Source organism: Pelobates fuscus, chromosome 7 (assembly GCF_036172605.1).
Source record: "Pelobates fuscus isolate aPelFus1 chromosome 7, aPelFus1.pri, whole genome shotgun sequence".
NCBI lineage: Eukaryota > Metazoa > Chordata > Amphibia > Anura > Pelobatidae > Pelobates > Pelobates fuscus.
Window position 1 is genome coordinate 38,070,218 of NC_086323.1, and position 26,668 is coordinate 38,096,885.

The 26,668-nt window shown below is 38.3% G+C and overlaps 1 protein-coding gene across 1 annotated transcript in view; it reads right to left on the reverse strand.

The window, feature by feature from the left end:
- Positions 1-4,920: 4,920 nt before the first annotated feature.
- The window catches only part of PIGK (phosphatidylinositol glycan anchor biosynthesis class K), a 123,854-nt gene continuing 102,106 nt past the window's right edge, over positions 4,921-26,668 (reverse strand). The window contains exon 11 of the mRNA XM_063427945.1: positions 4,921-5,215. Coding sequence (XP_063284015.1) covers positions 5,099-5,215 — 117 coding nt within the window. The 3' untranslated portion in view covers positions 4,921-5,098. The remainder of the gene's footprint in view (positions 5,216-26,668) is intronic.

A 26,668-nucleotide genomic window follows, 5' to 3' on the forward strand; every position in this document is an offset into this window, starting at 1 on the left:
TCATTTGGATATTTGTGGTTATAGTCAAGACCATGTAGTAAAAGAGGCTGCGAATGGCACAAACATACAAGGCAGACATTCCCCTTACAACACTGCTGGGAATAGATGCACATTTTTTTAAACGCCTTCGGTTTCTTTAAAGGAAAACTGTCATTTTAGGATTTTTACAATATAAAACAACACAAGTATTACAGCATGTGTGTGTTTTATTCTGTGATATACATATAAGTGAATACATATTTTTTCTGTGTATTTCATTACTTTCCCTTCCTCTGATGCAGCCATTTTAAAAGACACCTGAGCACCAAAACCACTTCACGCCATTCAAGTAGTTACTGTACTTTGGAGTCCACTGGCGCATTCTTACCTTTTTGAACGGTTTAACACTTAAGTGCAGTTGCCTTGGCAACGCTTCAACTTCTCTTCCTGCCATCCTCACAAATGCAGAACCATTCGCTTTGGAAGCAGTGACATACTGTTGATGTTACATATTTGGTCTTTACGGCAGCACCACTGCAAAGAAATGCATGTTCTGGGTGTACGCCCCCACCCATTCCATTTTGTTCTGTGTATATTTGGAATCCAGAGCAGATTCCTTTTGGGCTGAACACAGCACTCTCCACTATAGGGGCCCATTTGGAGGTGACCACACAAACATGTTGACTAGACTACCTACAGCAGGCAGTGTAGTTAACATGTTCACCTCCCATGTTAAAATGAGTGTATGGATTACCGATATTGGGGTACTGTGATCTAGTGGTGGGCTTAACACATTATGGCCATTTGGTGTAAGTGAATCCTCCATATTTGTTTGCTGAGATACATGATTTTTAGTAGTCTTGTAAAACTTACTTATTTTTTGTCTGTTTCTTAAAGGGACACTATAGGCAACCAGACCACTTAAGCTCATTAAAGTGGTGTGGGTGCACCGTCAAAGGTCCCTTAACCCTGAAAAGCTAATTATTGACGTTTTTAAAAAGCTAATTATTGCAGTTTTAACTCCATTTCTAGTGGCTGTCTAGAGGGACTTTTGGTCGTCTGATGCTGGACGTGCTCACACTATGCATGGGGATGTCCAGCATCACCCAAAACCCCATAGGAAAGCATTGTATAATGGGGAGAAAGATGGGGTTTATGGTTGGGGGGAAAAAGCGTACATTTTGCATCTATATAAAGTATTCTGCGTCTTTTTTTTTTTTTTTAATTCTTTATTTTTATTGTGCTTAGAATGACAAAACAAGCTTATATTGCCACAACAGCAAATACAGGCTGAAGGAATAAAACAAGGTTATCAATAATCATGGCAATCATTATCAGCACATTTTTTTGTTTGAAATCAAGAGACATCAAGCTAGTTAGAACATTCTGTAACTTTACAAGGAGTGTATTGGTAGCTTAAACTTTCAGATTGTAAGAGTTGTGTTGCATGTTAATTAATTTAACAGTGGTTAACCCCTTAAGGACTAAACTTCTGGAATAAAAGGGAATCATGACATGTCACACATGTCATGTGTCCTTAAGGGGTTAAGCTAGTCTGGGCATCACAGATTATGCACATAAGGCAAGAAGGGGAAGGAACAGACGTAGGAGTTGAACATGTAAGTTGCCAGGCAGGCAGCAGGCTAAATTGGGATCATGGCCTATGCGCACTGCAATGTATAGTGCAAGTGTGGGAAGCGTGTGTGAACCTAGGGGCATGTCGTCCTGCATGTGTATATGTGACGCTCGTGGTGTGTACATGTACATAAATTTTTTTCTTGTGGTGCAGTGATCCGTCTCTCTACATGTGCGTTTGAGTGTTATTTAGGATAGAGATGAGAGAAAGAACATACAATAAAATATACAGTAGGTTGTAGAAGAGATGTCTATACATTTCTGTTGGCGAGAATGGACTGTTGCAATACACATAACATTGAGGAAGAGAGGAGTCAGGATAGCGTCCATTTTGTGTGTAAATTGGGTGAGGTGGACGGCTTGTGAGTCCTTGGGGTTGCGGCATTGTTAACCTATGCCCGCCCGTCGGTATACTGAGCCCCGCGGCCAGGATGATCGCTGCGTACTACCCCTGGGCACTGAGGGTCGCAGGGTAAGGGCTTTCGCCGGAGGGGTTCCCCTTTGTACCTTGGTTGTATGGCGTATTCCGGCGTGGTCCTGCCACTGTTGCGTCTGTCGCATGTGTGGGATACCCTCCTGTGCTCCATGTTGGCGGGTAGTAGGCATGATATGTCGCTTTCTCCGGTGCCGTCTGCCAGGGCCTTTCGGCCTGGGGGTCGTCCCCTGGCGTGGTAAGCCTTGTGGTGGCACTGCTGGTGAGATCCCTTTTGCTGTTTGAGGCTTTCGGGCTTTCAGCCTTGAGGTCTGCGGCTCTGGTGGGCCAGGGGGAGTGTGGGTAGACTGCCATTGTAGGTTTGCGCCTGAGGGTTTCCCCCTCACCTCTCGCCGCCTGCGGTTCCGGTTAGTTGCTGTCTGTGTGACAGGCCGGTCGCTTCTGGCTGCTAGTTGCCTCTCCCTCAGTGCCTCCCAGAAGCGGTTAAAAATCGCCTCCAGTCGCTGCGAGAGATCTGGTTGTGGTTCATTTGTTGGCAGTATGCCCAGCTTGTTCCGTGCTCTATCGGACGCCATCTTTGGAGCGCCATGTGGCGGGTTGTATGTCTGGTGTTTGGGATCATGCTTGTCTTTCGCTTCAAGTTGGCTGCCCCGAGCATGCAATGAGGACCGGGATAACCCCCGCCGGTCCATGGGGGGAGGGGAGGTAGGCGATGAGCGTGCTGTAGGGTTCACTCGAGGCTTTGCCGTCGTGGAGAGCGGCTGTCTCTCTCTGGCTCGGTCCCGGATAGGCCCCATTTGCTGTTGCGGGTTCCCGGGCAGTAAGTGTCGCATGTTTGGTGTCGGTCGATTCTCCCGGGTTTCCCCGTTGTCTCTCTTGCCTTCCTGCCGGTTTTCACTCCGAGTTGCGGGTTTTTTAGCCCTGATTAAGTTGCTTTTGGCAGGAGCTGGTATTCCGTGTGTGTTTCCAGCTTGGCGGTTAGGCTCCGCTCCCATTCTGCGTCTTTGATTACGTAGACACATGCTGATGTGCATCCGTAGAATGATGAGAGGTGGCATTGACTACAAGTCACCATGTAACAACTCAACATATTGTAAAGGAGTCAACTCTAATGAGACTGTGTGTAGCTATGCTTATTCTATACCCAGTGCATTGCACTGAGAAGGAGTATTGAAAGATTTGTGTCTAAAGAACATCCTGAACAGACCACCTACATACTTCTAGGTGATGGTGATCTGGCCGGCTGTGGGATCTTCACAAAAGGTTTGTAAGATTACTTGGATAATCCTGCCCCCTGCTGGTGTCTGCACTGTGCCTAGCTAGAGTTAGCATGTCAAAAACACTTTGACGTGTCCCAATGGTATAACCACAGTTGTAGACTATTAACATGTTTTCCTCTATTAGACACATTACAAAAAAAGGTCACAAACTATTTAACAAAAAGTTACCAAATTACCTGCACCGTTTTGTGTGCTTTCTTTACCGTCAGTGGAAGTTTACTATGCAGAGTAGTTATTTGCAACTGCTGTTCAAATGGGCATCATTTTACCTACCTCAACTGGACCAGCCCACCAACTTCTCATGAAGAAATACATTGGCCATTTTTGCCAAACACTATGGTTTCGGCTGATTCTGGATGCCCTTTGGTCTTCATCAATGACAATTATTTTTTAACCACCCTCTCTTACTGCCAACAGATTTTATCCATTACACAGACACACAGCTGTACTGTTGTGCTTTGATAGTTGAATAAAACAGAAATAGACACACATTCAAATATATAATTTGATAAAATGTGTACATCTACTCATACACACACACACACTATATATATATATATCTAGAGAGAGAGAGAGAGAGAGAGAGACGTATACATATATTTTTAAGCAGTGAAAATACATAGTAGATACAGATCGTGTCCCAAACAGAGTGATCAAGGGAAACACATACACTTCACCACCCCTTCCCCCTCCAACTTGCATATGGCTAACAACTCTTGGAGACTTAAAATAGTTTCCTCAGCCAACATCAGTCTCAGTAAAGGGATCTAGAGACACAACATTTCACTTTAATGCTTTGAAATAAAATGTCTCTGGGTGTGTATACAATCTAGGTGTTAAGATAACAGTAATTAAATAGCTAATCATTAAACGTAGCCACTTCCAATGTGGGAATAAATTGTAGCCATAAAAATTGCGCTGCACTACTGGTCTTATTTCACCACCCACATACAGGCAAACAATATAACCCCATATTGAGCACTTTGTGAAGATGGAGAGTTACCCAAGTGAGACATTGGCCGGGATATTGCTGCCCTTCGGCTATGTCCTTCTGCAGTTCTCTGCTTATTAAGCATATAAATTCACCTGGTATTTGTACAAAGTGCACACTTTGCACTGGGAACCTCATATTTCCACATAACTGCATAACAATAAATGCAAACAGGAGCAATAAAAACGCTTGATCAGGCAAAACGTAGTGGACATTCTGGTTTGATGAACGGCAAATAAATCAAAGGAGGTTTGTTTTCACAGAATGCTAAATCTTGCTTTAAATTCTAATTGCGCACAACTTTCTATTTACAAAATTAACTGAGGTATTGGACTGATCTGAAACACTGTACTTAGAGTGATAAATCAATATCTCTATTTTTGTTTCTGCTGACTAAGCTCTCAATATACGATGCCATGAGTTCACAAGGCCATGGAAATAAAAGACAGACAACCCTTTTTACACTATATGAAACCTGGCTGGCGTGTTTGGATTATTTTTTTTCAAGGCAGTTTATGCACGAGCAGAATCCTGTTAGGAAAAAAAATGTTTCAGAATTCTACAGTGTTTGAAGACCAGAGACCACATTTCAAAACGCATAATAGCCTTAAATAGGTTTTATTGGCTGTTATTACAGATTTCAGTATGATATAAGTCCGATTTGTCGAAACAAACAGTGGCATCTGAACATCTGTTAAGACGGGTGATATTCCTCGCGCCATCGGCACAGAACAATTCCCGCCGTCAGTAGTACAGAAGTTGTGTCATAAATCTCAGTGCTTAAAAAACATGTTTCATGTGCTTCAGGCCATACGTTTTGAAGAAAATCAAAAGAATCAATGCCCACAATCCAATAATAAATCCCCCGGGAGGGTGCCATTCTTTCAGTTTTGGTTTCTGGAAAAAAAAAAAAGAAAAGAAAAACTTCTGTTAGTATTTTTTTTATTTATTTATTTTAACATAAAAATGGTTATGGTGTGGAATCACAATATCATAGATCCTGCCAAGTACATATAGCATCCAATTATGTCTAGATGTTATTTCCAAACTCAATAACACTCATTGCATTGACTCTGGATGGATGAATTTGGGATGTGTTTACCATGCCAGGAATTAAACCTGTAACAAAGTCTCATCTCTCGATGACTCGGTCGCTATCAACACATTTGCATGATGTATGTGATCTAATTTATATTACTTTGCGATGTTTTGCTGTACATTTGTTGCGTTATTCAATGGAAACCGCAGAAACTGACATGCGATATATAAAGTACTTCCCCACTTTTTAAAGGTTGGATTAATTGGAAGAATCCAATAATCTATGTATGTATTTTTTTTTAATTCAGGGAAATGAAAGAATATGTAATTAAATGCGTTTCAGGGAATGCGATGATATGGCAGTAAAATATCTGTCCAAAAATCAAATCCTGCCACTTTGAATTCAGAGAACTTTGAAAACTGAAAAATAACCATCAGTAAAAAGATATTTATAAAATGCTCAAATATTTTTCTAAATATTAAATCATTACAAAAAAAAAATGTATCCAAAAATATTAAAGGAACACTATAGTCACCTAAATTACTTTAGCTAAATAAAGCAGTTTTAGTGTATAGATCATTCCCCTGCAATTTCACTGCTCAATTCACTGTCATTTAGGAGTTAAATCACTTTGTTTCTGTTTATGCAGCCCTAGCCACACCTCCCCTGGCTATGATTGACAGAGCCTGCATGAAAAAAAAACTGGTTTCACTTTCAAACAGATGTAATTTACCTTAAATAATTGTATCTCAATCTCTAAATTGAACTTAAATCACATACAGGAGGCTCTTGCAGGGTCTAGCAAGCTATTAACATAGCAGGGGATAAGAAAATCTTAATTAAACAGAACTTGCAATAAAGAAAGCCTAAATAGGGCTCTCTTTACAGGAAGTGTTTATGGAAGGCTGTGCAAGTCACATGCAGGGAGGTGTGACTATGGCTCATAAACAAAGGGATTTACCTCCTAAATGGCAGAGGATTGAGCAGTGAGGCTGCAGGAGCATGTTCTATACACAAAAACTGCTTCATTAAGCTAAAGTTGTTCAGGTGACTATAGTGTCCCTTTAAGTTAAGGCCATAATCCTTCCAGCGTTATCTCTGTAAAAAAAAACAAGAAAATCATTGAAAACAGATTATAACATGGGTACAGTACTCACACAATACTATAATTGCACAGTATATAACAGAGCATTGTTCGCACAAAGAATATTACAGATCGCTATCCTTGCACCTGCCGCATAAATGTCATTTCCTCTTATCCTTTACAGGAGTACACAAAGGCACACTATCAAAAGAATAAATCAACATTTCTCCTGCAAAGTGTTACACTGAACGTTTATATTAGGATTGCGGGGATTGTTTAAAGAACTAATGACACAATGGCAACTATTTTAGAAAGACCAATTCTGGGGCCAAAAAATAAAAAGAGTGGAAAAATCTCCATGGAAACCATTGGAATGTTCATGTGACTTGTGTCACGTTTACCGCTATGCACTATAACTACATTTTATAAATAACCCTCATTGTAATTCTGAATTAAGACTGCTGTAATGGTTAATGGAAAGTTTTTATTTTTTATTTTTTTATTTGCACATTTATAGCCAATGTCTATCTAGCCAATGTTTGTAGTTGTTTGAGCCGGTGGTGGTGGCGGCAAACGCAATCCATCACAGCAGCACCGGCTGCCTCTGCACTCATTAGCTTAAGACAGCATGAGCTTAAGGTAATGACAAAAAAGCTCAGTGTTCCCCATAAATATTCATTCTTATGGAGGATGCGAAATGATGCTGGGCAGCATTCCCAGCGTTTTACACTATAGTGTTGGATATGAGATTAGGAGCATTCTCCAGAGTCTATGCACAATTTTAATATTTTTCCAAATAAAAGAAAATTAAAAAAAAAAAGGGAAATAAATATTTTAGCAAAAGTTAGCCTTTTCCCCAAATTAATGTTTCCTTTTTGCAATATAAAGTTCACATGAATGCTTTCTTTGTACGTCATTCTTAAAGTAGTAAATCATTATCTGTTCTAACCATAAACCCAATAGGTAGAGCTGCTTCAAGTCATGGTCAGCCACTGGTCAGTAAGGCCCTGCGTGGCTGAAACTTCTCAATTTTTTGGGGCACCTTAAATAAAGGATCTGTGAGGCCTTGTGCTGGACATTTCAATTTTTCTGTATTGCTGTTGGCCGAACCAGGGTCTGTGCACATTAAGATGACCAGAATCTTCATTGTTATTTTTAATGACTGGCAGTCACTGGGCAGAGCTTTTAAAGGCAGGTCCTTTACAAACTTGCAATGTGATGAAGATTATCTCTGTCTATTCTCTATCCCAACAACTACCCTCTCTTTCCCTATTATCCATGACTTTATTTGTGTTATCTCCACCTCTCATACCTGGTCTCCTAAAGCCTCTTAAACTTGGCCAAAAAAGGCCTTTTTTGATGATAGTGGCTTCATGGATGCCCACATTAAATGTGTATTCCAGACATACCCTGCCCTCACTGCAAACAATCCCTATCAACACATCTGTTTACATGCTCAGCACATGGAATGATTATCAGCCATCATAGGGGCTAATACACTGAGCACTAAACCAGTGCATTCTGAAATGTTCCTGTGATACAAAGCAACGGAAAGGAAAATCTTTAAAGGGACACTATAGTCACCTGAACAACTTTAGCTTAATGAAGCAGTTTTGGTGTATAGAACATGCCCCTGCAGCCTCACTGCTCAATCCTCTGCCATTTAGGAGTTAAATCCCTTTGTTTATGAACCCTAGTCACACCTCCCTGCATGTGACTTGCACAGCCTTCCATAAACACTTCCTGTAAAGAGAGCCCTATTAAGTCTTTCTTTATTGCAAGTTCTGTTTAATTAAGATTTTCTTATCCCCTGCTATGTTAATAGCTTGCTAGACCCTACAAGAGCCTCCTGTATGTGATTAAAGTTCAATTTAGAGATTGAGATACAATTATTTAAGGTAAATTACATCTGTTTGAAAGTGAAACCAGTTGTTTTTTTTCATGCAGGCTCTGTCAATCATAGCCAGGGGAGGTGTGGCTAGGGCTGCATAAACAGAAACAAAGTGATTTAACTCCTAAATGACAGTGAATTGAGCAGTGAAATTGCAGGGAATGATCTATACACTAAAACTGCTTTATTTAGCTAAAGTAATTTAGGTGACTATAGTTTTCCTTTAATTAAAAAAAAAAAAAAAAAAAAAGGGTCAGGAAGATACCATCTTCCACCATCATGAGTTTGTTGTTATCTTCTTATTGTGTTTTTTTTATTCTATAACATTTTTCAATATTTTTTGATTTGCTATGTGTGTCTATGATACCTATGGCATTCTCTTGCCATTCGATTATTTGTTGGCTTTGCATGTTATAATGTAAAAATACAGCATATACTAATTGCCTGTAACTGAAAAAGCAACGTTAGCCAATGCTATATTATCTTGACAAATTAAAGTATTTTGCTTGGCATGCTGTGATGTTCAGCAACTACAGACACGTAGTGAACATATTGTTATTTGTTCTGTTGTTCGTACTACAAAGATTGAAAAACATTTTTTTTTTACAAGCATGTATTTCATACTTTTATCACTGTCTTTTTAAGTGATTGTAAGCAACAAAATAATAAAAAAAAAGCATTTAGAGAAGATCTAAAACAGTTAAAGATGAACCATGATAATAAAATTAATGTCACAAAAACATAAACCTGGTTTGAGTTTTGCTGCATTCTGATTGACTGAAAACACCAAGTAGCCAATCAGAATAAAGCTGTGATAATTACATCATATTTTCACTCCTGCCTTACTAAAATGTAAGGTGCCTTGCTGTAATACAAGGCACAACATGCAAATCACGTATGTTTGCAAACATTCCTAGACTAGTTTTATATACATTAAGGCAGTACTGCCTCTTGAAAAACTCATCCAGGGAAAAGGAATTTATTTATATCTCATTCTACATTGCATTATATTTCCATATACTGGGTTCCAACATCCTTGGACAATTGGAAATGGCACTTATTGTCATGCTAATCCTGCACTGTGAATTACGATAAGTGTTGTTCGGAAATAAATAGGGTATTAAGGTGAGCTTCCCCCGATAGAGTTAAATCTGCAGGCGATTAATTCTGTCTTCGCACGATCGCTATGTCTGCTCGTTAACAGACCGTGACAATACCGCATACTGTGCTAGATCGCCACTGAGGATAACCAATCAGAAAGCAGAGTTTTACTAATCTATCTCATATTATAGATAAGGTGCGGGATAATTGCTCATCAGACTAGGGTGAAAACATTCAATGCTTTATATAATCATAGTATAACATCAAATAGATTAAAAGTTTTATTTTTATTTTCATTTTTGTTTTAATTTTTTTTTAACATCATGCAGTTCTTTTTACAATGGATATATTTTTCCAGATAAAAAAAAAAAAAAAAAAACGTGACCCCCAACAGGATATTATTGCTTACAGTTTTCTTTAAGTTTAATGAGGGCTTTGTAGATATACTACTTAATATATTGGTAAAAATAAATCCGTGATTGGGTGATGCGTTCACTAACAATGCACCATTGGCAATTCCCCGATGCATTTTGCGCAGTCAGTAACAAGCATAAAAGAAAGGCTATAGTTTAGAGTGCACTGTGTCTAGCATAGCATGTACATCACACCAGATTCTATTTTGGAGAAATTACCAACAAATAGATGTCTGCCTATTGATGCACGCCATCTCCCATTTTGTCATAGCTCAAAAAAGCATTATGGGAGATGCAATTCTATGTGATTTAGAGTTCCAATGGATGACAAGTCCACTTCAAAGTTTAAGGGGATTTTTAAAACTCATTCAAAATTGTATTGTATTTCTAAATGTATAGAATTGCTTTTTAACTGAAGGATTGTACGATAATTAAATTACAGTTTTCTTTTTTATTTTCAATGTTTTACTGGTCTGTGTGGATGGAGCCATTTTGAGTTAACAGAGATGCGGCTTGATGGCATTTCTGGTGTGGTCTGAACACTGCATTTTTCCAAAGGCTGGAGTGTTTAAATGGCCCCTGTTGGTTTAGTTTGGTTCCTCCTGCACCAAATATTATTCTGTCCACTAATGTAGTATTAAAAAATAATGGTGTACAAAATAATGATATTTTAGAAAAAAAGTAAGAATATTCCAATATTAAGGCACGTTACAGACATATATTTTACAAAGAAAAGGGAAAAAAAAACACAAAAACACTAAAAACTTTGTGAACTAGAAAATCTACTTTACCAATCCCAATTTGGCTCAAAAGAGGATTTTGAGTGTAGCACTTTTGCAAAAACAAGAACATTTATCACTAATAAAACCATTTTGGTGATTCAGAACACAAACCTTTCAGGAGAGAAATGGATTATACGACTTACAAAAATAAATCATGAGACAAAAAGAAATAAAAAATATGTTACTTTAATAATCAATAATGTGTGTGCGAGTTATTAGAAAAAGTTTGGGCTATTGCACATTTGATTCTATAAAACTGAAAACAAAAGTGATTAGTTATAGAATTTTTTTTTTTTTTTTAAATGTTCAGATCAACACCACTATATATTTTTATCTCAAACAATTTACTGAGTCACAGAATATTCTTTTTATTTTTATACATATAGAATTCCCCTCCTCCTCGGCTTGCTCTTAAAGTTATATACGCTGAATACATATATACAATTGGTGGTTTCCCCTTCTAGGACACTGTAAAGATACCAAGTAGTGTTTGCCATTTTTGAATGTTCCTTTCACCTGTGCATCAAGAGACCTAATATAGATTTGCTAAACATTTTGCTATGTCATCTTATCCAATCATAGACACTACTTGGTATGCTTTGGGCCATTTCCAATTAGGCACGGCAGATTTCCTGATAGATGCTATCTGAACTACTGTCTGAAAAGTGTTAAGTGTCTTTTAAGGGTTGGTGTCAGAATACCTAGCCACCAGGGCGAGAATTTGTGGATTGTTTCCCGACTCGTTCGTCTCCCGAACGAGAACCTCCCCGATGCCCCATTAGAAAGTTCACACTAATCAATCAGAACGTTCATGATCGCAACATAAGTGTGAAACTGCAAGGGAAGTCATTAATGAATGCACTATTTCGTACAGACGAACGCCGTCCAGGGGGAGCATTCGTACCCCGAAAAGAGACGCTTCCCTTGCAGGGTTTCACACAGGGATGTCGTGGGCGGAGACTGGTCGAGGAAGGCACCGGAGTCCATGAGGTTGGTGTGGACACTTCTGGGGCACTGGATAGGTTGGCAGGCTTTTCTGTGCCTGAGAGACAAAGGGGCGGTCCCTTTTACGGTGCCTGGACTCCCAGGCACAGAGGCTCCTGGGAAGAAGACCCCTGGCGGTTGGTGTGGGAAACCCTGTGGTTTTAGTGGCGGGCTTTGGGGACAAAGGGAATGGAGTCCCTTCCTGTGCACGGACCCCAGGGAGGGGGAGGATCCTGGGATGTGACCCTGTATGGTTGTGTGGTAGACCCCTTGCATGGGGTTATGCATAAAAATCATGTGTGGCCAATAAAATTTTGTAAAAAAGGTTTTGTACCTTCAGAACTCTGTGTTGTCCGGTTACTGGAGGAGGGGAAATGGGTCTCGTTGCATGCTCAGGGGTTTCTGCATGGCTGAAGGAAGGGAATTAGTGGAGGTAACCGGTCGCTACAGTGTTAAAACCCCACGTTAAGTCTAGGTTTTAGAGAAGATGAAAGGAGACCCTAGCTTTCCAGAATTCCAAATAAAATAGGAAATTCGAGAATTGAGGCATATTGTATCCTTAGATAAGACTATGATTGGGAATTTACAAGGATCTAGGATTTTTGGAAGAAAAGTTGGAGAGAGTTTTCCAACTGTGCATGTATTATCTATATGCAAAATAGTCAGATATAATACAAGAGTAAAGGTTATTTGTGTTTAGGGTGTAAAACCCACTGACATATAATATGATTGTTTTGCCATTGTAGTGGGAAGAGTTTTTGAAGGCTGGTCTGTTTGTAAGAACCTAAGGATAAAGAAGCTGATTTGGAAAGGTTACTTCTCAATCACCCATCCATAGGCAAGTGATTAAGTGGTACGTTTTTGGTTCAGTAGTATCTCATGGTCAGTAATCACATGCTTATGAGCCAGAAAGTAAAGTAAGTAAATATCTTCCCACATTGTATTAAAAGAAAAAATATGAATATAATTAAAATCCAGGCATATACCCCATCTGATATTTCTATATTTATTGAGCCTGTATTCAGTTATAAAATGTCCTTCCGTTTCTTGAACTTGTAATAATAAGTATCAGGCCAGTCTAAGCCCATATTTATATTATACGAACACAGACACCATCATACGTTTATCTCTTCCTATTAAAGCTAATTAGAGATGTCCCAAACAGTTCGCCAGGAACTATTTGCCGGCGAACATAGCTTGTTCGCGGTCGCCGCGGCGGCGAACATATGCGATGTTCGGTCCGCCCCCTATTCGTCATCATTTGACCCTGTACCTCACAGTCAGCAGACACATTCCAGCCAATCAGCAGCAGACCCTCCCTCCCAGACCCTCCCACCTCCATGACGAATAGGGGGCGGACCGAACATCGCATATGTAGGCCCGCCTCAGCGACCGCGAACAAGCTATGTTCGCCAGCGAACAGTTCCCGGCGAACTGTTTGGGACATCTCTAAAGCTAATATTAAAGACCATAATAGCATTACGGACAAATTGAGATTGATTGGAGGTGGAGGGTTTTTCATTTTCATGAATGTGACACCTAATCCTCTCAATTATTATCTTTTCATATTGTCTGTGTGCAGTCACACAATAAATGATGGAAATAAAAAAAAAATTGAATTAAAACAAACATAAAAAAAAAAAATGATAAAAAAAAAACATCTGATTTTAGGAAAATTGGAAGAAAAAAAAAAGTCCTTAACTCACGGAATTACATTTTTCTTTGTATAATTGTATTTTGCCTTGTTTTGTTTTCCTCTAAAACTGCCTGTTTTGGTATGTTTTTGTAAAAACATATATATTTTATCTATTATTTACTTTTGTGTAATTTTTATTTAAAGTTTTCCAAAGAGAAAACAATATAGAAGGAAATGAATTATTCTCCCAATATCATATAGACAGAACCATCTCCAGAAAATCCAATACATGGATAGCATCAACTACAGAAAGTCTAATACCAGATGGACAGAATCAACTACCAGTAGAGTAGTAGCAGTCAACCATATTTTAAGGGTGCACATCTACCCCAACCTAAAGGTGTCAGTAGCTTGTTGATTACATGGCCAAAATTACATTTGTTCACTGTTTACTATCAAGACAAGACAATACTTCTAAAGGAACACAATAGTGTTAGGAATACAAAACTGTTCCTTAACGCTATATTATGCCCCTGACCCTAACTTTAGGTCCAACCTTCTCAAACATACATGAGCGAAGGGAGTTAAACCTTTGAAGCTCACCTTGATTCCATCTCGGATCGATCTCCTCCTCCCGCAACGTCATGCCAATATTGCAACCTAATATGCGATAAGCGGCAATCGCATTAGAGCTTCCCCATAGGAAAGCATTGAATCAATGCATTCCTATGAGGGTTTGAAGACAAAGGACATCCTCATGCAAGGCTTGACAACATCTCAAGTCGTTTCACAAAGTTAAATTCTGTGACAACACAGGAAGAGCCTCGATTGGCTGTCTGAAAGAAAGTTTGTCTTCTCTGAAACTGCAATGTTTTCACATGCAGGGTTAAGGGAACATGGGCACTTAACACATCTCATTGAAGTGGTCTGGGTGAAGTGTCCAAAGACATCATACAGCCATCATGTATAAGTACAGGTACAACAGGCTAAAAATACTTTTTAAAATTTCAAGATCTCTAGGTTAAAGGGACTTTTTAAGTTTATAAAAGCACTGCATCTTAATGCATTTTGGTGCATAGACGCTGACCCTGCAGCATTGCAGATTAAAACAGTGCCATTTCTGAGAAACAGCAAGGTTTACGGTTTGCAGTTTCCACAGATTCAGATTAAAATAGATTCAATAATTGCTTTCATGATCAATGTCATAATGCATAGTATGCTGATGCTGGGAGTGCATCCATTTATGTTCTTTGAGAAGCATTGAACTTGTGGATTGAGGAGATTAAAGTTCTTTAAGTGACAATTGGCATTTTCAAATTTTCAGAATCATAGATGCCCAAATCTTTGCTTCATAACCGTTTTTGGATAATATTCACCTAAATTCTCTGCAAGTCAAAGATTGTAACACATATTTGGAAACTTATATCAGTTAGCTCAGCATAAAAGAGAAAAATATAATTATCAAACATCGAGCTGATGTAAAAAAGACAAAACATTGAAAAGGGTTAAAACGAAAAAATATTTATCATTGTTATATAACTTGCCTAAGAGGCAGGTGGGATCATTTAATACACAGTACCTACTCATATTTATCCAAAAAGAAAGATTTTATCAGTTCCAGATATAATCTTCAGATCCGACAAACTGCCAACGAGATGCTGAAAGAGCTTTTTTTAATTGTAAAATCAATCTTTTTCTCTAAAAATAAATAAATAAATAATTTCAAACCTACTGTCTGGGCCTCTCTATAGTGCAGCAAAAGAATAGTGAAATCGATAATCCAGAATTACACACTACAAAATACAAATAAGGAGAATTCATATCAGATTAGAAAAACAATTACTGATACATATCAACGAGAGGGTGTGATTTCTTCATCTATCAAAGGAAAGCACTTTATGCTTAGACAGGGAGTGTTCTATGCTGAACATAATATCATGGGATCCATCTCCATAAGACTTCTAGCAGTGATTTAGACACTGTGTGCGTATTGTAATTATTTACTTGTTTTTACAATGTTCAGTGATTTGTTGCTATTTTGGAAGTGCCCGTTTCTATAATTCACAGATTTGATCTTTATTGTTTTTTAAAAACTCGGTCCTGCGGTATGCATGGAGGTATAATGTAATAAGAACCAAAGAAGCGGTAATGTTGCGTTTAAATACGAAAAATATTTTGGATGTAGCCATGATGGGTAATTACCGGGTGTCGTGCTTGACATCCCTTTATTGAGCTTCCCAAACAGTGATTTGGGTTCGCTTCTTTCCTAATTAAAGTTCATCGATAGGGAGAGACAAAGGAAGCAAGAGGGAGAAAACTAAATTATTTAAGCCTTATCTAACTCACAATTATCCCCATCCTGTACCCTCCCCCCAACATTTCTTTTAGATCCTATTACACATTCCATTATTTCCATCCTTCTTTATTTGTTTGTCTCTTGGAGAGATCACCATCCTATCTGCTTTACTGTTTTATTATTATTGGGTTTTTTGTTTTGTTTTTTGCCTGTTTTTTCCAGGGTCAACTTCTTGTCTCTTTATGTTATTAATTGGGAAGCTTTCTTACATATTTGTGTAACTATTCTATTAGTGTTTCCTTTTTGTTTATCCACATGTCCCACTCTTCTATCTGGATTTATCTTTTCCCCAAATTCATAATATTGCCTCTTTGATACTTGGGATTTTTCTTGTTTTCCAATTTTGTGCTAAGAGTAGTTTGGCTGCGTTTGTAATGTATAATATAAACATTAATACTTGTTTTCTCATTATTGGCCATCCAAGATTGAATAAGATTACTGCAGGTTCAAAGCCTAATTTCATCCCAGTTATTTGGAGTATTACTTTTATTATATCTTTCCAATAATTGTTTATGTGTATGCATTGCCACCAAATATGGATTAGGTTGCCTTTGTTAATATCACATCTCACCAGCACCTATCCGATGTCTCTGGGTAAATTCTCTTTAAACGTTGCGGTGTTAAATACCATCTATTTGAAAGTTTAAATTGTGTTTCTGTAAGATTCTGTAAGTTGGTAGAAAAGTGATATTCAGTGTGTTCATATAAAGGAGGTATATGAGAATCCTTCCCTCAGAGTTTGCCTTGGATGCAAATAGGTAACAGACACAGAGTGTCTATTGAGAAAGAATAGCCACTCAACTCTAGTTGGTAGAAAAGTGATATTCAGTGTGTTCATATAGAGGAGGTATATGAGAATCCTTCATTTAGACCGAATGAGGAGTGATATTCAGTGTGTTCAGTGTGTTCATATAAAAGAGGTATATGAGAATCCTTCATTTAGACCGAATGAGGAGTGATATTCAGTGTGTTCATATAAAAGAGGTATATGAGAATCCTTCATTTAGACCAAATGGGGAGAGGGTTTTCAATGTAAAGATCCAGTAACTCTCCCTTTGGAGTAATTTACTGTCTATGTCTCCCTTTCTAGGGCCTAGTTTAATTTTTTCAATACCATTAAAACGTAGGCCATGTGCTGAACCATCATGTCTCAATTTGAGATGTCTAGAGATGACCGTATCTATGTGTCTGGAGGGGTTCACCGAATTCACATGTTCGAGAAATCGTTTTTTAAAAGGTCTAAAGGTATATATACCTCCTTTATATGAACACACTGAATATCACTTTTCTACCAACTAGAGTTGAGTGGCTATTCTTTCTCAATAGACACTCTGTGTCTGTTACCTATTTGCATCCAAGGCAAACTCTGAGTGTATCCACTATAATCACTACGATCTGAGTTTTATTCTCCTCTAGGGTAGCCTTAGTCGTGAGATTCCATACATGTTCAAGCAAGCTATATCAACAATATATTAAAGTATTATGTGTAATCTGTACATTCTGTAAATATGTATATATAATAATTCTTTCTATTTCTTTTTTAAAACCGTATCTCTTTGGGTCCAATGACCATCTGTCCCAATACTTAGCATTCCGCTCCACCCCTCATTTAAACCACAACTTGACTATGCTATGAATATTTATACATGTCATTCATGCTATGGCTAGGGCTCCATAAGTTAGATATCTACGTACTATCCCTAAGAATCTAAAACATATTGCATAGCAGTCTTGGGTCTGTCATTGTCGGCGGACATCAAATAGATCTTAAAGATCTAGACCTACTATCCAGTAAGCCATATACTCCTAATCCCTAGGTGCACGCCACTATATGAGCTAAATTATAGCTATGCGAATGCGGGGTATCAGAAGCTCGGTTTGAGTCACTTTCCCTATATCGATCATGCACTGCAATGTAGGAGTGATTCTCATCACTTCCATCAATACTAGAAGGTCGACAATAAAATCTCTATTCATATATATGCGTAAATCCCATGGACTGTTTATCGCCTAACTGGGAATCTGAATAGATACATATCAATCGGGATAACTCATGAACCCCTGAAAAGCCGTGGATGTTATGAGTCTAATACTGGGTACATTATCCCTAGTGAAAGTAGCTTTATCAAGCTTTCACAGCCAACGTTATTTCCAACGACGTGCATGGGAACGAACTCGATCTCTCCCAGCACTAAGCTGGTTAAGAAAAGCCGTGACTGCCTTGAATCTACTGGATACATTGTCCCTAGTAACAGCAGCTGTGCTAAGCTTCCACAGCTAACACTGTATCCAACGACGTGCACGGGAACGGACTCTCTCAGCACTCAGCTGGTTAAACAGCTCCCGGAGACACGTCACAGCACCAACACTATGATTGGCTGCCACGATTAGCATAATGACCACATGGCGTCCAGGCGCCGGAATGCGCATGACACTAGCTCCCTGATTGGACAGAGCTCGAGATACTGGGACCTAAATTCATGTAAAAGGAGACTGGGACTCAGTCTCCAGTCAGCCCCTGACGAAGGTGCATCACAGCACCGAAACGCGCGTCGGGCTCATCTGGGCTCATTTTCCTCACTCTTTTCCTCACTAGGGCTATCTATCACTATGTGCAGGTAACCAACATCCTAAGTATGGTTCTGCACATAGAGGAACCTTAATCTTCGTTTTTCGCCTCTCTCTCTCGCCCGGTGGTCACAGTTGGTTTGCCTGTTTAGGGCATTTTCCTTTGACCCTCTGTGGGACCTAATTATGCATGATGAATAGTTCCTTGTATTGATAATATGTAACTTATATATAATTAGAGTTACAACTATCTAGCACCAGCTTCGAGAGGGATCTATCAATCCTCTACAGTTGCTAGATATTTAACCCACAGGTTATATTCACATGCTATCCCTTAATGTTGGTCTGGGTAATTTACTGTGATGTAGTCTGAATATATACAGGCCACTAATCACGCTAGTGCTACCAGTAGCCACAAGGCACTCCCTAATTTACTTAGGGCACATATAGTGACCACATCCTGGATACCCGTGTCAGCTGCATGACATTTATCTACCGAATATGTTCATAAGCCACTGGACTTGACCATTTATATAGTCTCAATAAAGTCACTAGCCAGTCGCATGTGTTGTACATAATAGGAATAAGGGTATCTATAGGCATATATAGAGGTGAGCCACTAAGGCAAGATTGCACTTTGTGTTAGATGTGATTTTATTATTTATCTATATTACTATTATCTTTCCTGATTACACAGCTATTACAATTATATTTATTTTCTTCTATTTTCTTCTATTTCCAGTAATATACTCAACCAGTCTGGTTCATTCCAGCTCTTTGAGCATTCCGTTTGTTCTTTCCGATAGGTCTATCATGTCTCCATTTATATATAACCTTAATACATTTTGTCAACAGATTTTTTAAATGTTTACGTTCAAAGAGGTGGATGAGACTACTTACTTTTCTCTCTTTACTTTTAAGGAGGTATTCTTCCATAAATATTTCAAACCCTTAAGGACACAACTTCAGAAATAAAAGGGGAATCATATTTCCGTCATGTGTTCTTAAGGGGTTAATTCGCAAGTAACCAAAGATTTCATTAATTGAAATAGAAAATTCCTCTCTAATTTGATTAAATTACTTAATTTGATGTTCCCCTATTATCTCTCTAAGCACGCTTATCCCGCCAGTCTGCCAAGGATCTATTTTTATATTATCTAACATATCTGAATTGATAGAAAATTGAAGTGTATTAAAAATTCTATTCAAGGTCCTATCTCAGCTATGAATTTATACCCACCAGCCCGTTAATTCTTTAAGTATCTGCGATTTACTTCTTGTTTCATTAATACGTTTTCTATTAAGATTCAGAATCCAAAATAGTGAACTTAAATTCCTTATCCCTGTTTTAGCTTTTTCCATTTAATACCATGTCTCATGAACCGCTGCAGTGTTTTGTGATAGCATTATATGAAATAAACTACTGGCCTGATAACATTGCAAAATATCTGGGCAACCTAGGCCTCCATCTTTTCTTGACCTAGCTACATTTTTCATTTTCACCCTTGCTTTCTTACCATCCCAGGTGAAAAAGCTGAATGTAATAACGATAGCCAGTTTTCTGGAAATTTAAGAGGGAAAACTTTACATAGGTACAGCCATTTTGGTAAAATGTATGCTTTTAATATACTGATTCTACCAGACCATGAGAAACCAATTCCTCTCCAATTCCTTAAGTTTTTATTAGTTTGTTTTAATAAAGGTAAAAAGTTAGCTTCTAATAGATCTTTTAAATTCAAAGTTATAGTTATACCCAAATATTTCAGCCTGTCTTTTTTTCCCGGGAGCCCATTTTTTTTACAAGAAAATCAGTAGACGTTTTATTCATTTTGTTAGCTATAAAAAGTGATTTGTCTAAGTTTTAGAGTATTTATCTATCTATTTCAGAAATTCTGGGACCAATGTTTCTGGTACTTCTATCATCAGTAAAATATCGTCTGCATAGATATACAGTTTCGATTGTCCTACCTGATCCTTAAGCCTCTGATTTTGTCTTATTAAAATCGTTACAGGTTCTAGCACCATTATATATAGTAAAGGGGAAGAGGACACCCTTGTCTTGTTCCATTTTTAATATTAAAGTATTGTGACATAAATCCTGACCCTATGACTTTGGCTGATGGAGAGTTGTAGAAAGCGAATATAGCCTGTAGTATTCAACCATTAATGCCAAGTTTTTTTAAGGTCAGATGCATAAAACCCCATACTACCCTATCAAACGCCTTTGCTGCGTCTATTGATAAAAGTAAGAGCTGGGTTCCAGTGGTCTCTGTTTCTTCTAGTATGTTTATTATTTTCCTTATGTTATTAATTGGGGACCTCCCTGGTATAAATCCTACTTGGTCGTTATTAATTAGTTGTAGTATTACGATCTTTAACCTTTCAGCAAGAATAGAGGATAGTAGGATATCTCTGTTAGTCAGCGAAATCGGTCTATAATTGCTGATCAGTTCAGGGTCTTTGTCCACTTTTGGTATATGGACTACATTCATTCTCAGTAACTCTCCAGCACATCTTCCTGATCCCATTATGTGGTTAAAAATATTTGTAAGTTCTCCTTTTATCTAATCTTTCATTAATTTGTAAAATGTATTTGTAAAGCCATTCGGGCCTGGAGCGGTCTTTATTTTAAGCTTCTCTATTGCTTTACTAACCTCTACTTCTGTTATGGGTTGATTAACCCCTTAAGGACACATGACATGTGTGACATGTCATGATTCCCTTTTATTCCAGAAGTTTGGTCCTTAAGGGGTTAAGCAGCTTCAGCTGGTCAGGCAGAGTTTTTTACATCTGTATATCCTTGAAGAATTTCTCAATTTCTTCTTCCCTCCCATAATGTTCTTCTGGTAACTTATATAAGTCTTGTTAGAATTTTTCAAATACACTTCCAATTTTTTCTGTGGCCATTACATGTTTCTTTTTCCTTAATTTTATATATTACTATTTTGTTCTGGTATTTTTTCAATTTATTGGTCATCAATGCTTCTGGTTTATTACCTTTTAGATACCACTTGACTTGGAATCGTTCTAGCATATTGGCTGTTCTATTTGGTAGCTGATTATTTATCTGTTTTTCTAGTTCTGCAATCTTAGGTGTTCATTTATGCTGTTTTTTATAATCACTTCGTTTTATATTTAGTTCCTGGAGGGGTGGTACTTTTTTAATGTGAGATAACATTAAGTGGTCTTGCTATGTAAGAACACTTAATACATTCATAGTTCACCTGAAACAGACATTGTCATGCATGGATTTATGTGTGGATCTTGTACATGTTTCAATTTGTCTTTATTGGTGCCATTGGGATGGTTGCAGAAACTGATTACTTTTTGAAAAGTACTATAGCACAATTTAAAAAGGTCCGTACTAACTCCCCTATCTCCTCCAACATAAAGCTCTTTCATTGTGTCCTGATTCCGCTTGCCAGATAAGTCTCCAAACACATTTAATTTATGAATGATTTTTCTTGAGATCTTGTCTATAGCTGTGCAGAGCTTAGTACAAGCACTGGCATCTACTGATATCTTTGAGTCTATCCTCTATCCATCTTTACAAACGTGAAATCAGAAATTCCAGGGTAAAGATATGGAAAGAAAAAATAACTTTAAGGAGAGTCCTTAATGTAAGAGGAGATAGGGATCTAGATTAATTTTTGCTATAAATCAGAAAGGTACCAGAAAAAAAGACCAAGTAAAATATTTCCTAAACTGATTAACATTCTGAATATTTGGACTGGAAATGCAATGAGCCCAGTGCTACTAGTATTAATTTAAAGAAAACTTTACCTATATTGTAACATCATTATGTTTATACAACTGCAAGCAATCTAGTTTATTTGTCCACAAACCGCATCTGTTATTTTCATCTTGGCAAATGTATTTCTCAAATATAGTTTACAGTTGGACAAACAGAGTTTCCATATTGATAGGAAGTAGAACATAGTCAGATTTAGTAAAAATCCCTCGTATCCCGTGGACCTGACTTACGAGTGCCTGATAGGGAAACCCTACAACACTATACTAATATATGTGTTACGGGCCATTTACTGTAATGGGAAACCAGCAGGTGTATTCCGTCATTGCTGAATATGTAAAAACGCCTTTCAGACGCTTTTCACTTACAACACTGTCAGAAAAATGCAGGACCTCCCCAAGGACATAGTCTGGCCAGCATGCATCCTAAATATTACTGCTGCCACTAGCACCACAAATCCCACGCAATGGTACCCTTTCAAAATTATGTTTAAGACTTTTTTTGGCTTATTTTACAAACTGTGTATGAGGCCCCTGTTTGCCTGAGGGGAGGGAACGAACGAACACACACACAAAAACAAACATACACACACACACACACGCAACCTCTCAGAGTCCAGAACAATAAACTTATTAGGACTTTACACACTGGTAAAATCACCCAATATTTGCAATACCTCGGGAAAAATAGCCAGAACTCACCTTTAGACCCACACTGCCTGCTGCTAGGAAGTGTATAATTCCATACCTCAAGCGTCCCTATTTAGTAGGAACAGTCCATATATTGGACTCAAATCCCTCTGTCCCTCTTTTTTATCCTAATGTCCCTATTTTTCAGGAGTTCCATATTGTTAGTGTGTTTTGAGTGTATAACAGAGCTCCACAGCAATAACGCTTACAGTAATGTGTCTTTAAACAACAATGTGTTTAGAAATCAGTCTGTGTAAATATGATGTATTGTTCTTGTTCTAAGCTAAATTAAATTTGAATTGCATAAATCGTTTTTATTAAGTCACCTAATATTTATCAGACCGGCGCCACCTTTGGCCACACCCCTACTCACGCCCCTGAAATGAATGTGTCCCATTTGAAATAAAAGGTATGTCATTGAAACATCTTATCTACACTTTTTAAGCAACTGCAGTAGTTGTGTTCTGTAAACAACCTGAGTGTAGATTTAACATACCTTCTGTTACAGCAGATCTCCTGTCTACCAGAGCCACATACTTCATCATACCCATACATCGTTCCTATGCATAAAGACTCAAATCCCCACTAGTCACAGTCAAGCGACTACAGGATCAAGACCAGATCTCTGCTTCATGAGATGAATGGAACAGCAGTACAAACCTTCAGCGTCAAAGCCTACGTAATAGGGACAAATCTAAGCCAAAGCTAATATACATAAATCTTGTATTGCTGTGTATTAATCAGACAATCATAATCTTTCGAGAGCAATGGCAGACGAAAGGTCGACCCCCAGCTATTTCTGCCCAAGTGATATATTAGAAGACTTCGAAGATGTGGGGATTGAGTGGTATGTCTGGTTCCAGAACCAGCTCTTGCTTGAGCTGGTGTGACTGTACATTTAGCAGCATTAAATGACACATTAATAATAAACTCCCAGTTAGTACCTGCGATGTTACATATTGTAGGTCAGACCATTTATCTGCAATATTTATAGCAGTAGGAAGCAGAGCCGAGCAGAGGATATAGCTGCTCAAGGTCAATTCAGTATCTCTGATCATTGCTGATTTGGTGTCTAAATATTTAGACAGCTAAAGCCTAATAAAACTAAATATATCCATTGCTCTTTGGAAAATCAAAGTTCGGCGTCTAGAGAGTTTGAGGAGCCGCGTTAATGTCAGAATATTAATAGCAAGATAAAGTCTGAGCGAACCAACAGTCAATTAGATCAAGATACAAACTTAAAAAATACACAGAGCCTTAGGTAAATGTCATGGGTCCTGTCCTAATAATGGTTCTCAATCTGTAAATTCCAAATTCAAAGTTCAATACCAGATTTTACCAGCTACCTTTCACAACGCACAACGTTCCCAGGAGGGAACCGGGCACAGGGTCTTGAAAGAAGGTGAGCAACACTGGAAATGTTTTATATAACTGAGAGAAAAAAAATAGAAAAGAAAAGGCTAAAAAAGGCCATTAAACAAAGCTGTAATCAAGCACGGGACTAAACTCCTCCTGCGGTGAAGTCTACAATCCTGCTGACTTCTATCCCATCAGATGCTTCTCATAAAAGCATTGGATGCACACAGGCTTTCAGTATCAACATACTTTGCATAAACACCAGATATCGAATAGATTCCATAACTCAATCTAGTTGGAAGTCTCTAGTAGTTGTCTGACATTCATTGGTAGGCTTGGGCAATGCTAAATGTAAACATTGTTGGCTCTCATAAATGGCACTGCTTTCATTAGCAAAGCTGCAGACTCTCTCACCTTGTTGGTAAGCAGGGAGGGGCCCGGTCGAGCTGATAAGGGGCCGCGGTGCCCGACCGGTCCCCTGATCATTGAAACATTTACTCTTCAGTAGCGGGGGGCATATGCATGACGCGCATTGGAGTCGAGAGGTCGGCGCAAATTTTGTTGTGTGTGACTGTGCCACAGACACAAAGTGGCTGGGTGGCGGGCCCCCTACCTCGGCCGTGCCCTCGTACCATGTCCGAAGTGCCCGACCGCTCGGTCTGTCCCTGCTGCAGAGGCAGCATCGATAACCCTAAATCACTTTACGTTAATGTAGTGATTTTGCTGCTTACACTGTCCCCTTGTGATTCAGACAGTGGCTCCTTTTTGACATGAACCCAAACTATGTACATTGAATTAACTTAGAGAACAATTCTTCAATTGAAAAATCAGTCATAAAGTTAGAATCATTTTTCAGATATTTATATCATTTAGTATATATAATAACATTAAATCAGCATTGGCCTAATGTACTACGGTTATGGCAATCAGGTACGAGAAATATATAGCAATGTAACTGAATTACAAACTACATGGGTGGCTACTATGGCACACAACTTCTGTTGCCTCTTTCCAAAAGGCCAGACCTTAACAGCCTATGGGTAACCCATCACTATTAGCGAGGGATCCAAATATGTGGCTGAAATCCTTGAACGTTTTGTCTTTAGCGGCTGCAGAAACAGACATCAATTATCATATTTCGTATTAAGCTACAATTTTATAATGTGTGAATGGTTAAGTCAAAATTGAAAAATTTACATAATAGGCTTTTGACACTTCCCTGCTTAAGCAAAAATTAATTCTATCTCCCCATTTCTGAGCAAAGACTGTCTAATTTCTCTAATCTGAAGGTCCCTGTGGGAGGGCACATAATGCTTTCAATAGAGCCGCATGAAACTTGCCATCTCCTCTTTTTTAATTATGTGGTTTATTTGATGGAAGACTAAATCACTAAGACTCCCTTTGTGCTTACTTTGAGGCGCTCTCGCTGGAAATATAAGTTAATTTAAGGCAAATGAAGTTTTTAGCAGAAAAATATATTATGTTACATAAAAGAACTGTATTTTCAAGAAAACTGATTTTTTTTTTTTAAGAACTCTATTACTCTGGAGATTGTAATATAACAGTGATTGTATTCCAGCCTGCTACTTTATTTTCCCCTTTTTATAAACAGTGCAGAAATAATTTGCAGATGGGCTATAAAATACCAAGATCTGAAACAGCCAATGAAGGTGAGAATGAGGTACTAGAACCAGCGTGGACGGGAAGGAGAACATGGGCTAAATAGTTTGGGAGATCACAAAGTAACAGTGCAGATGGGAGAGTAATGGTTGCAACAATTTAGAACGGAGATAACAAGAGGATGCAACAGCTCAGATGGGAGAGAATCATGAAGATTGAGAAAATAGTGATCTGTTACAGTGCAGATAGGAGATGACAAGGGGGGTGCCACCAGCATTATGGCATGGAATTAGGGGCTGTAATAGGTTCAAGCAGGAGAGAACAGGGGGCTCCGGACAAGAAAAACCTACCGTTTAGAAAGGGAACAATGAGGGGTTAGAACAACTGAAAGGAAGAATCTGAGGTTGTATTAGCTGGGATGGCAAAGAATGAGGGTTTGCAATAGCGAATATGATAATGAATAAGAGCTAGGAGGGTGAGAAGGATAGCTTGAATAAGAGAGAATGAGATCATATAGAAAGCAGAGCTGGGAGATGGTCTTTCTAGCTTAGGAAAGAATGAGTGTGTGACAATTATGACACAAAGGAAAGTGTGTTTTTAATAACTCAAGATAGGAGAGAACGGGTGTGAGAGAAGATACGAGGGCTGACTGTATGATGTGGTAGGGTGAGTGGCTCCAAAAGCTCACACAAGTAATTACATGGGACAGGTGGAAAAAATGGCCTTTTAAAAATGCAGATGCCATTTTCTCATCAGCAATGCATGTCGGTTGTTGTAACTGTTTATTGAACTACAGTATATGTGGGTCCAGACCATAGAAAAGAAGTAAATTAGCTGGTACAGCAGAGCATCAACAAACGTTATAGGTCAACATCTTGAAAGCTTCACATGCAGATTTGAAAGGGATCTACAGACCGATCTGTCACTGAACGTAATAGACGTGGTAAAGACATTACAAGATTTCTTGTTTTGAAGATTAACTTTAAACACAATGATTCTGGGAAGGAGTCATTTTACTTGATAAACAGTTACTTGGTTTAAACTGCTTGATAACAGTTTACAGTCTAATTGTATCTTTCT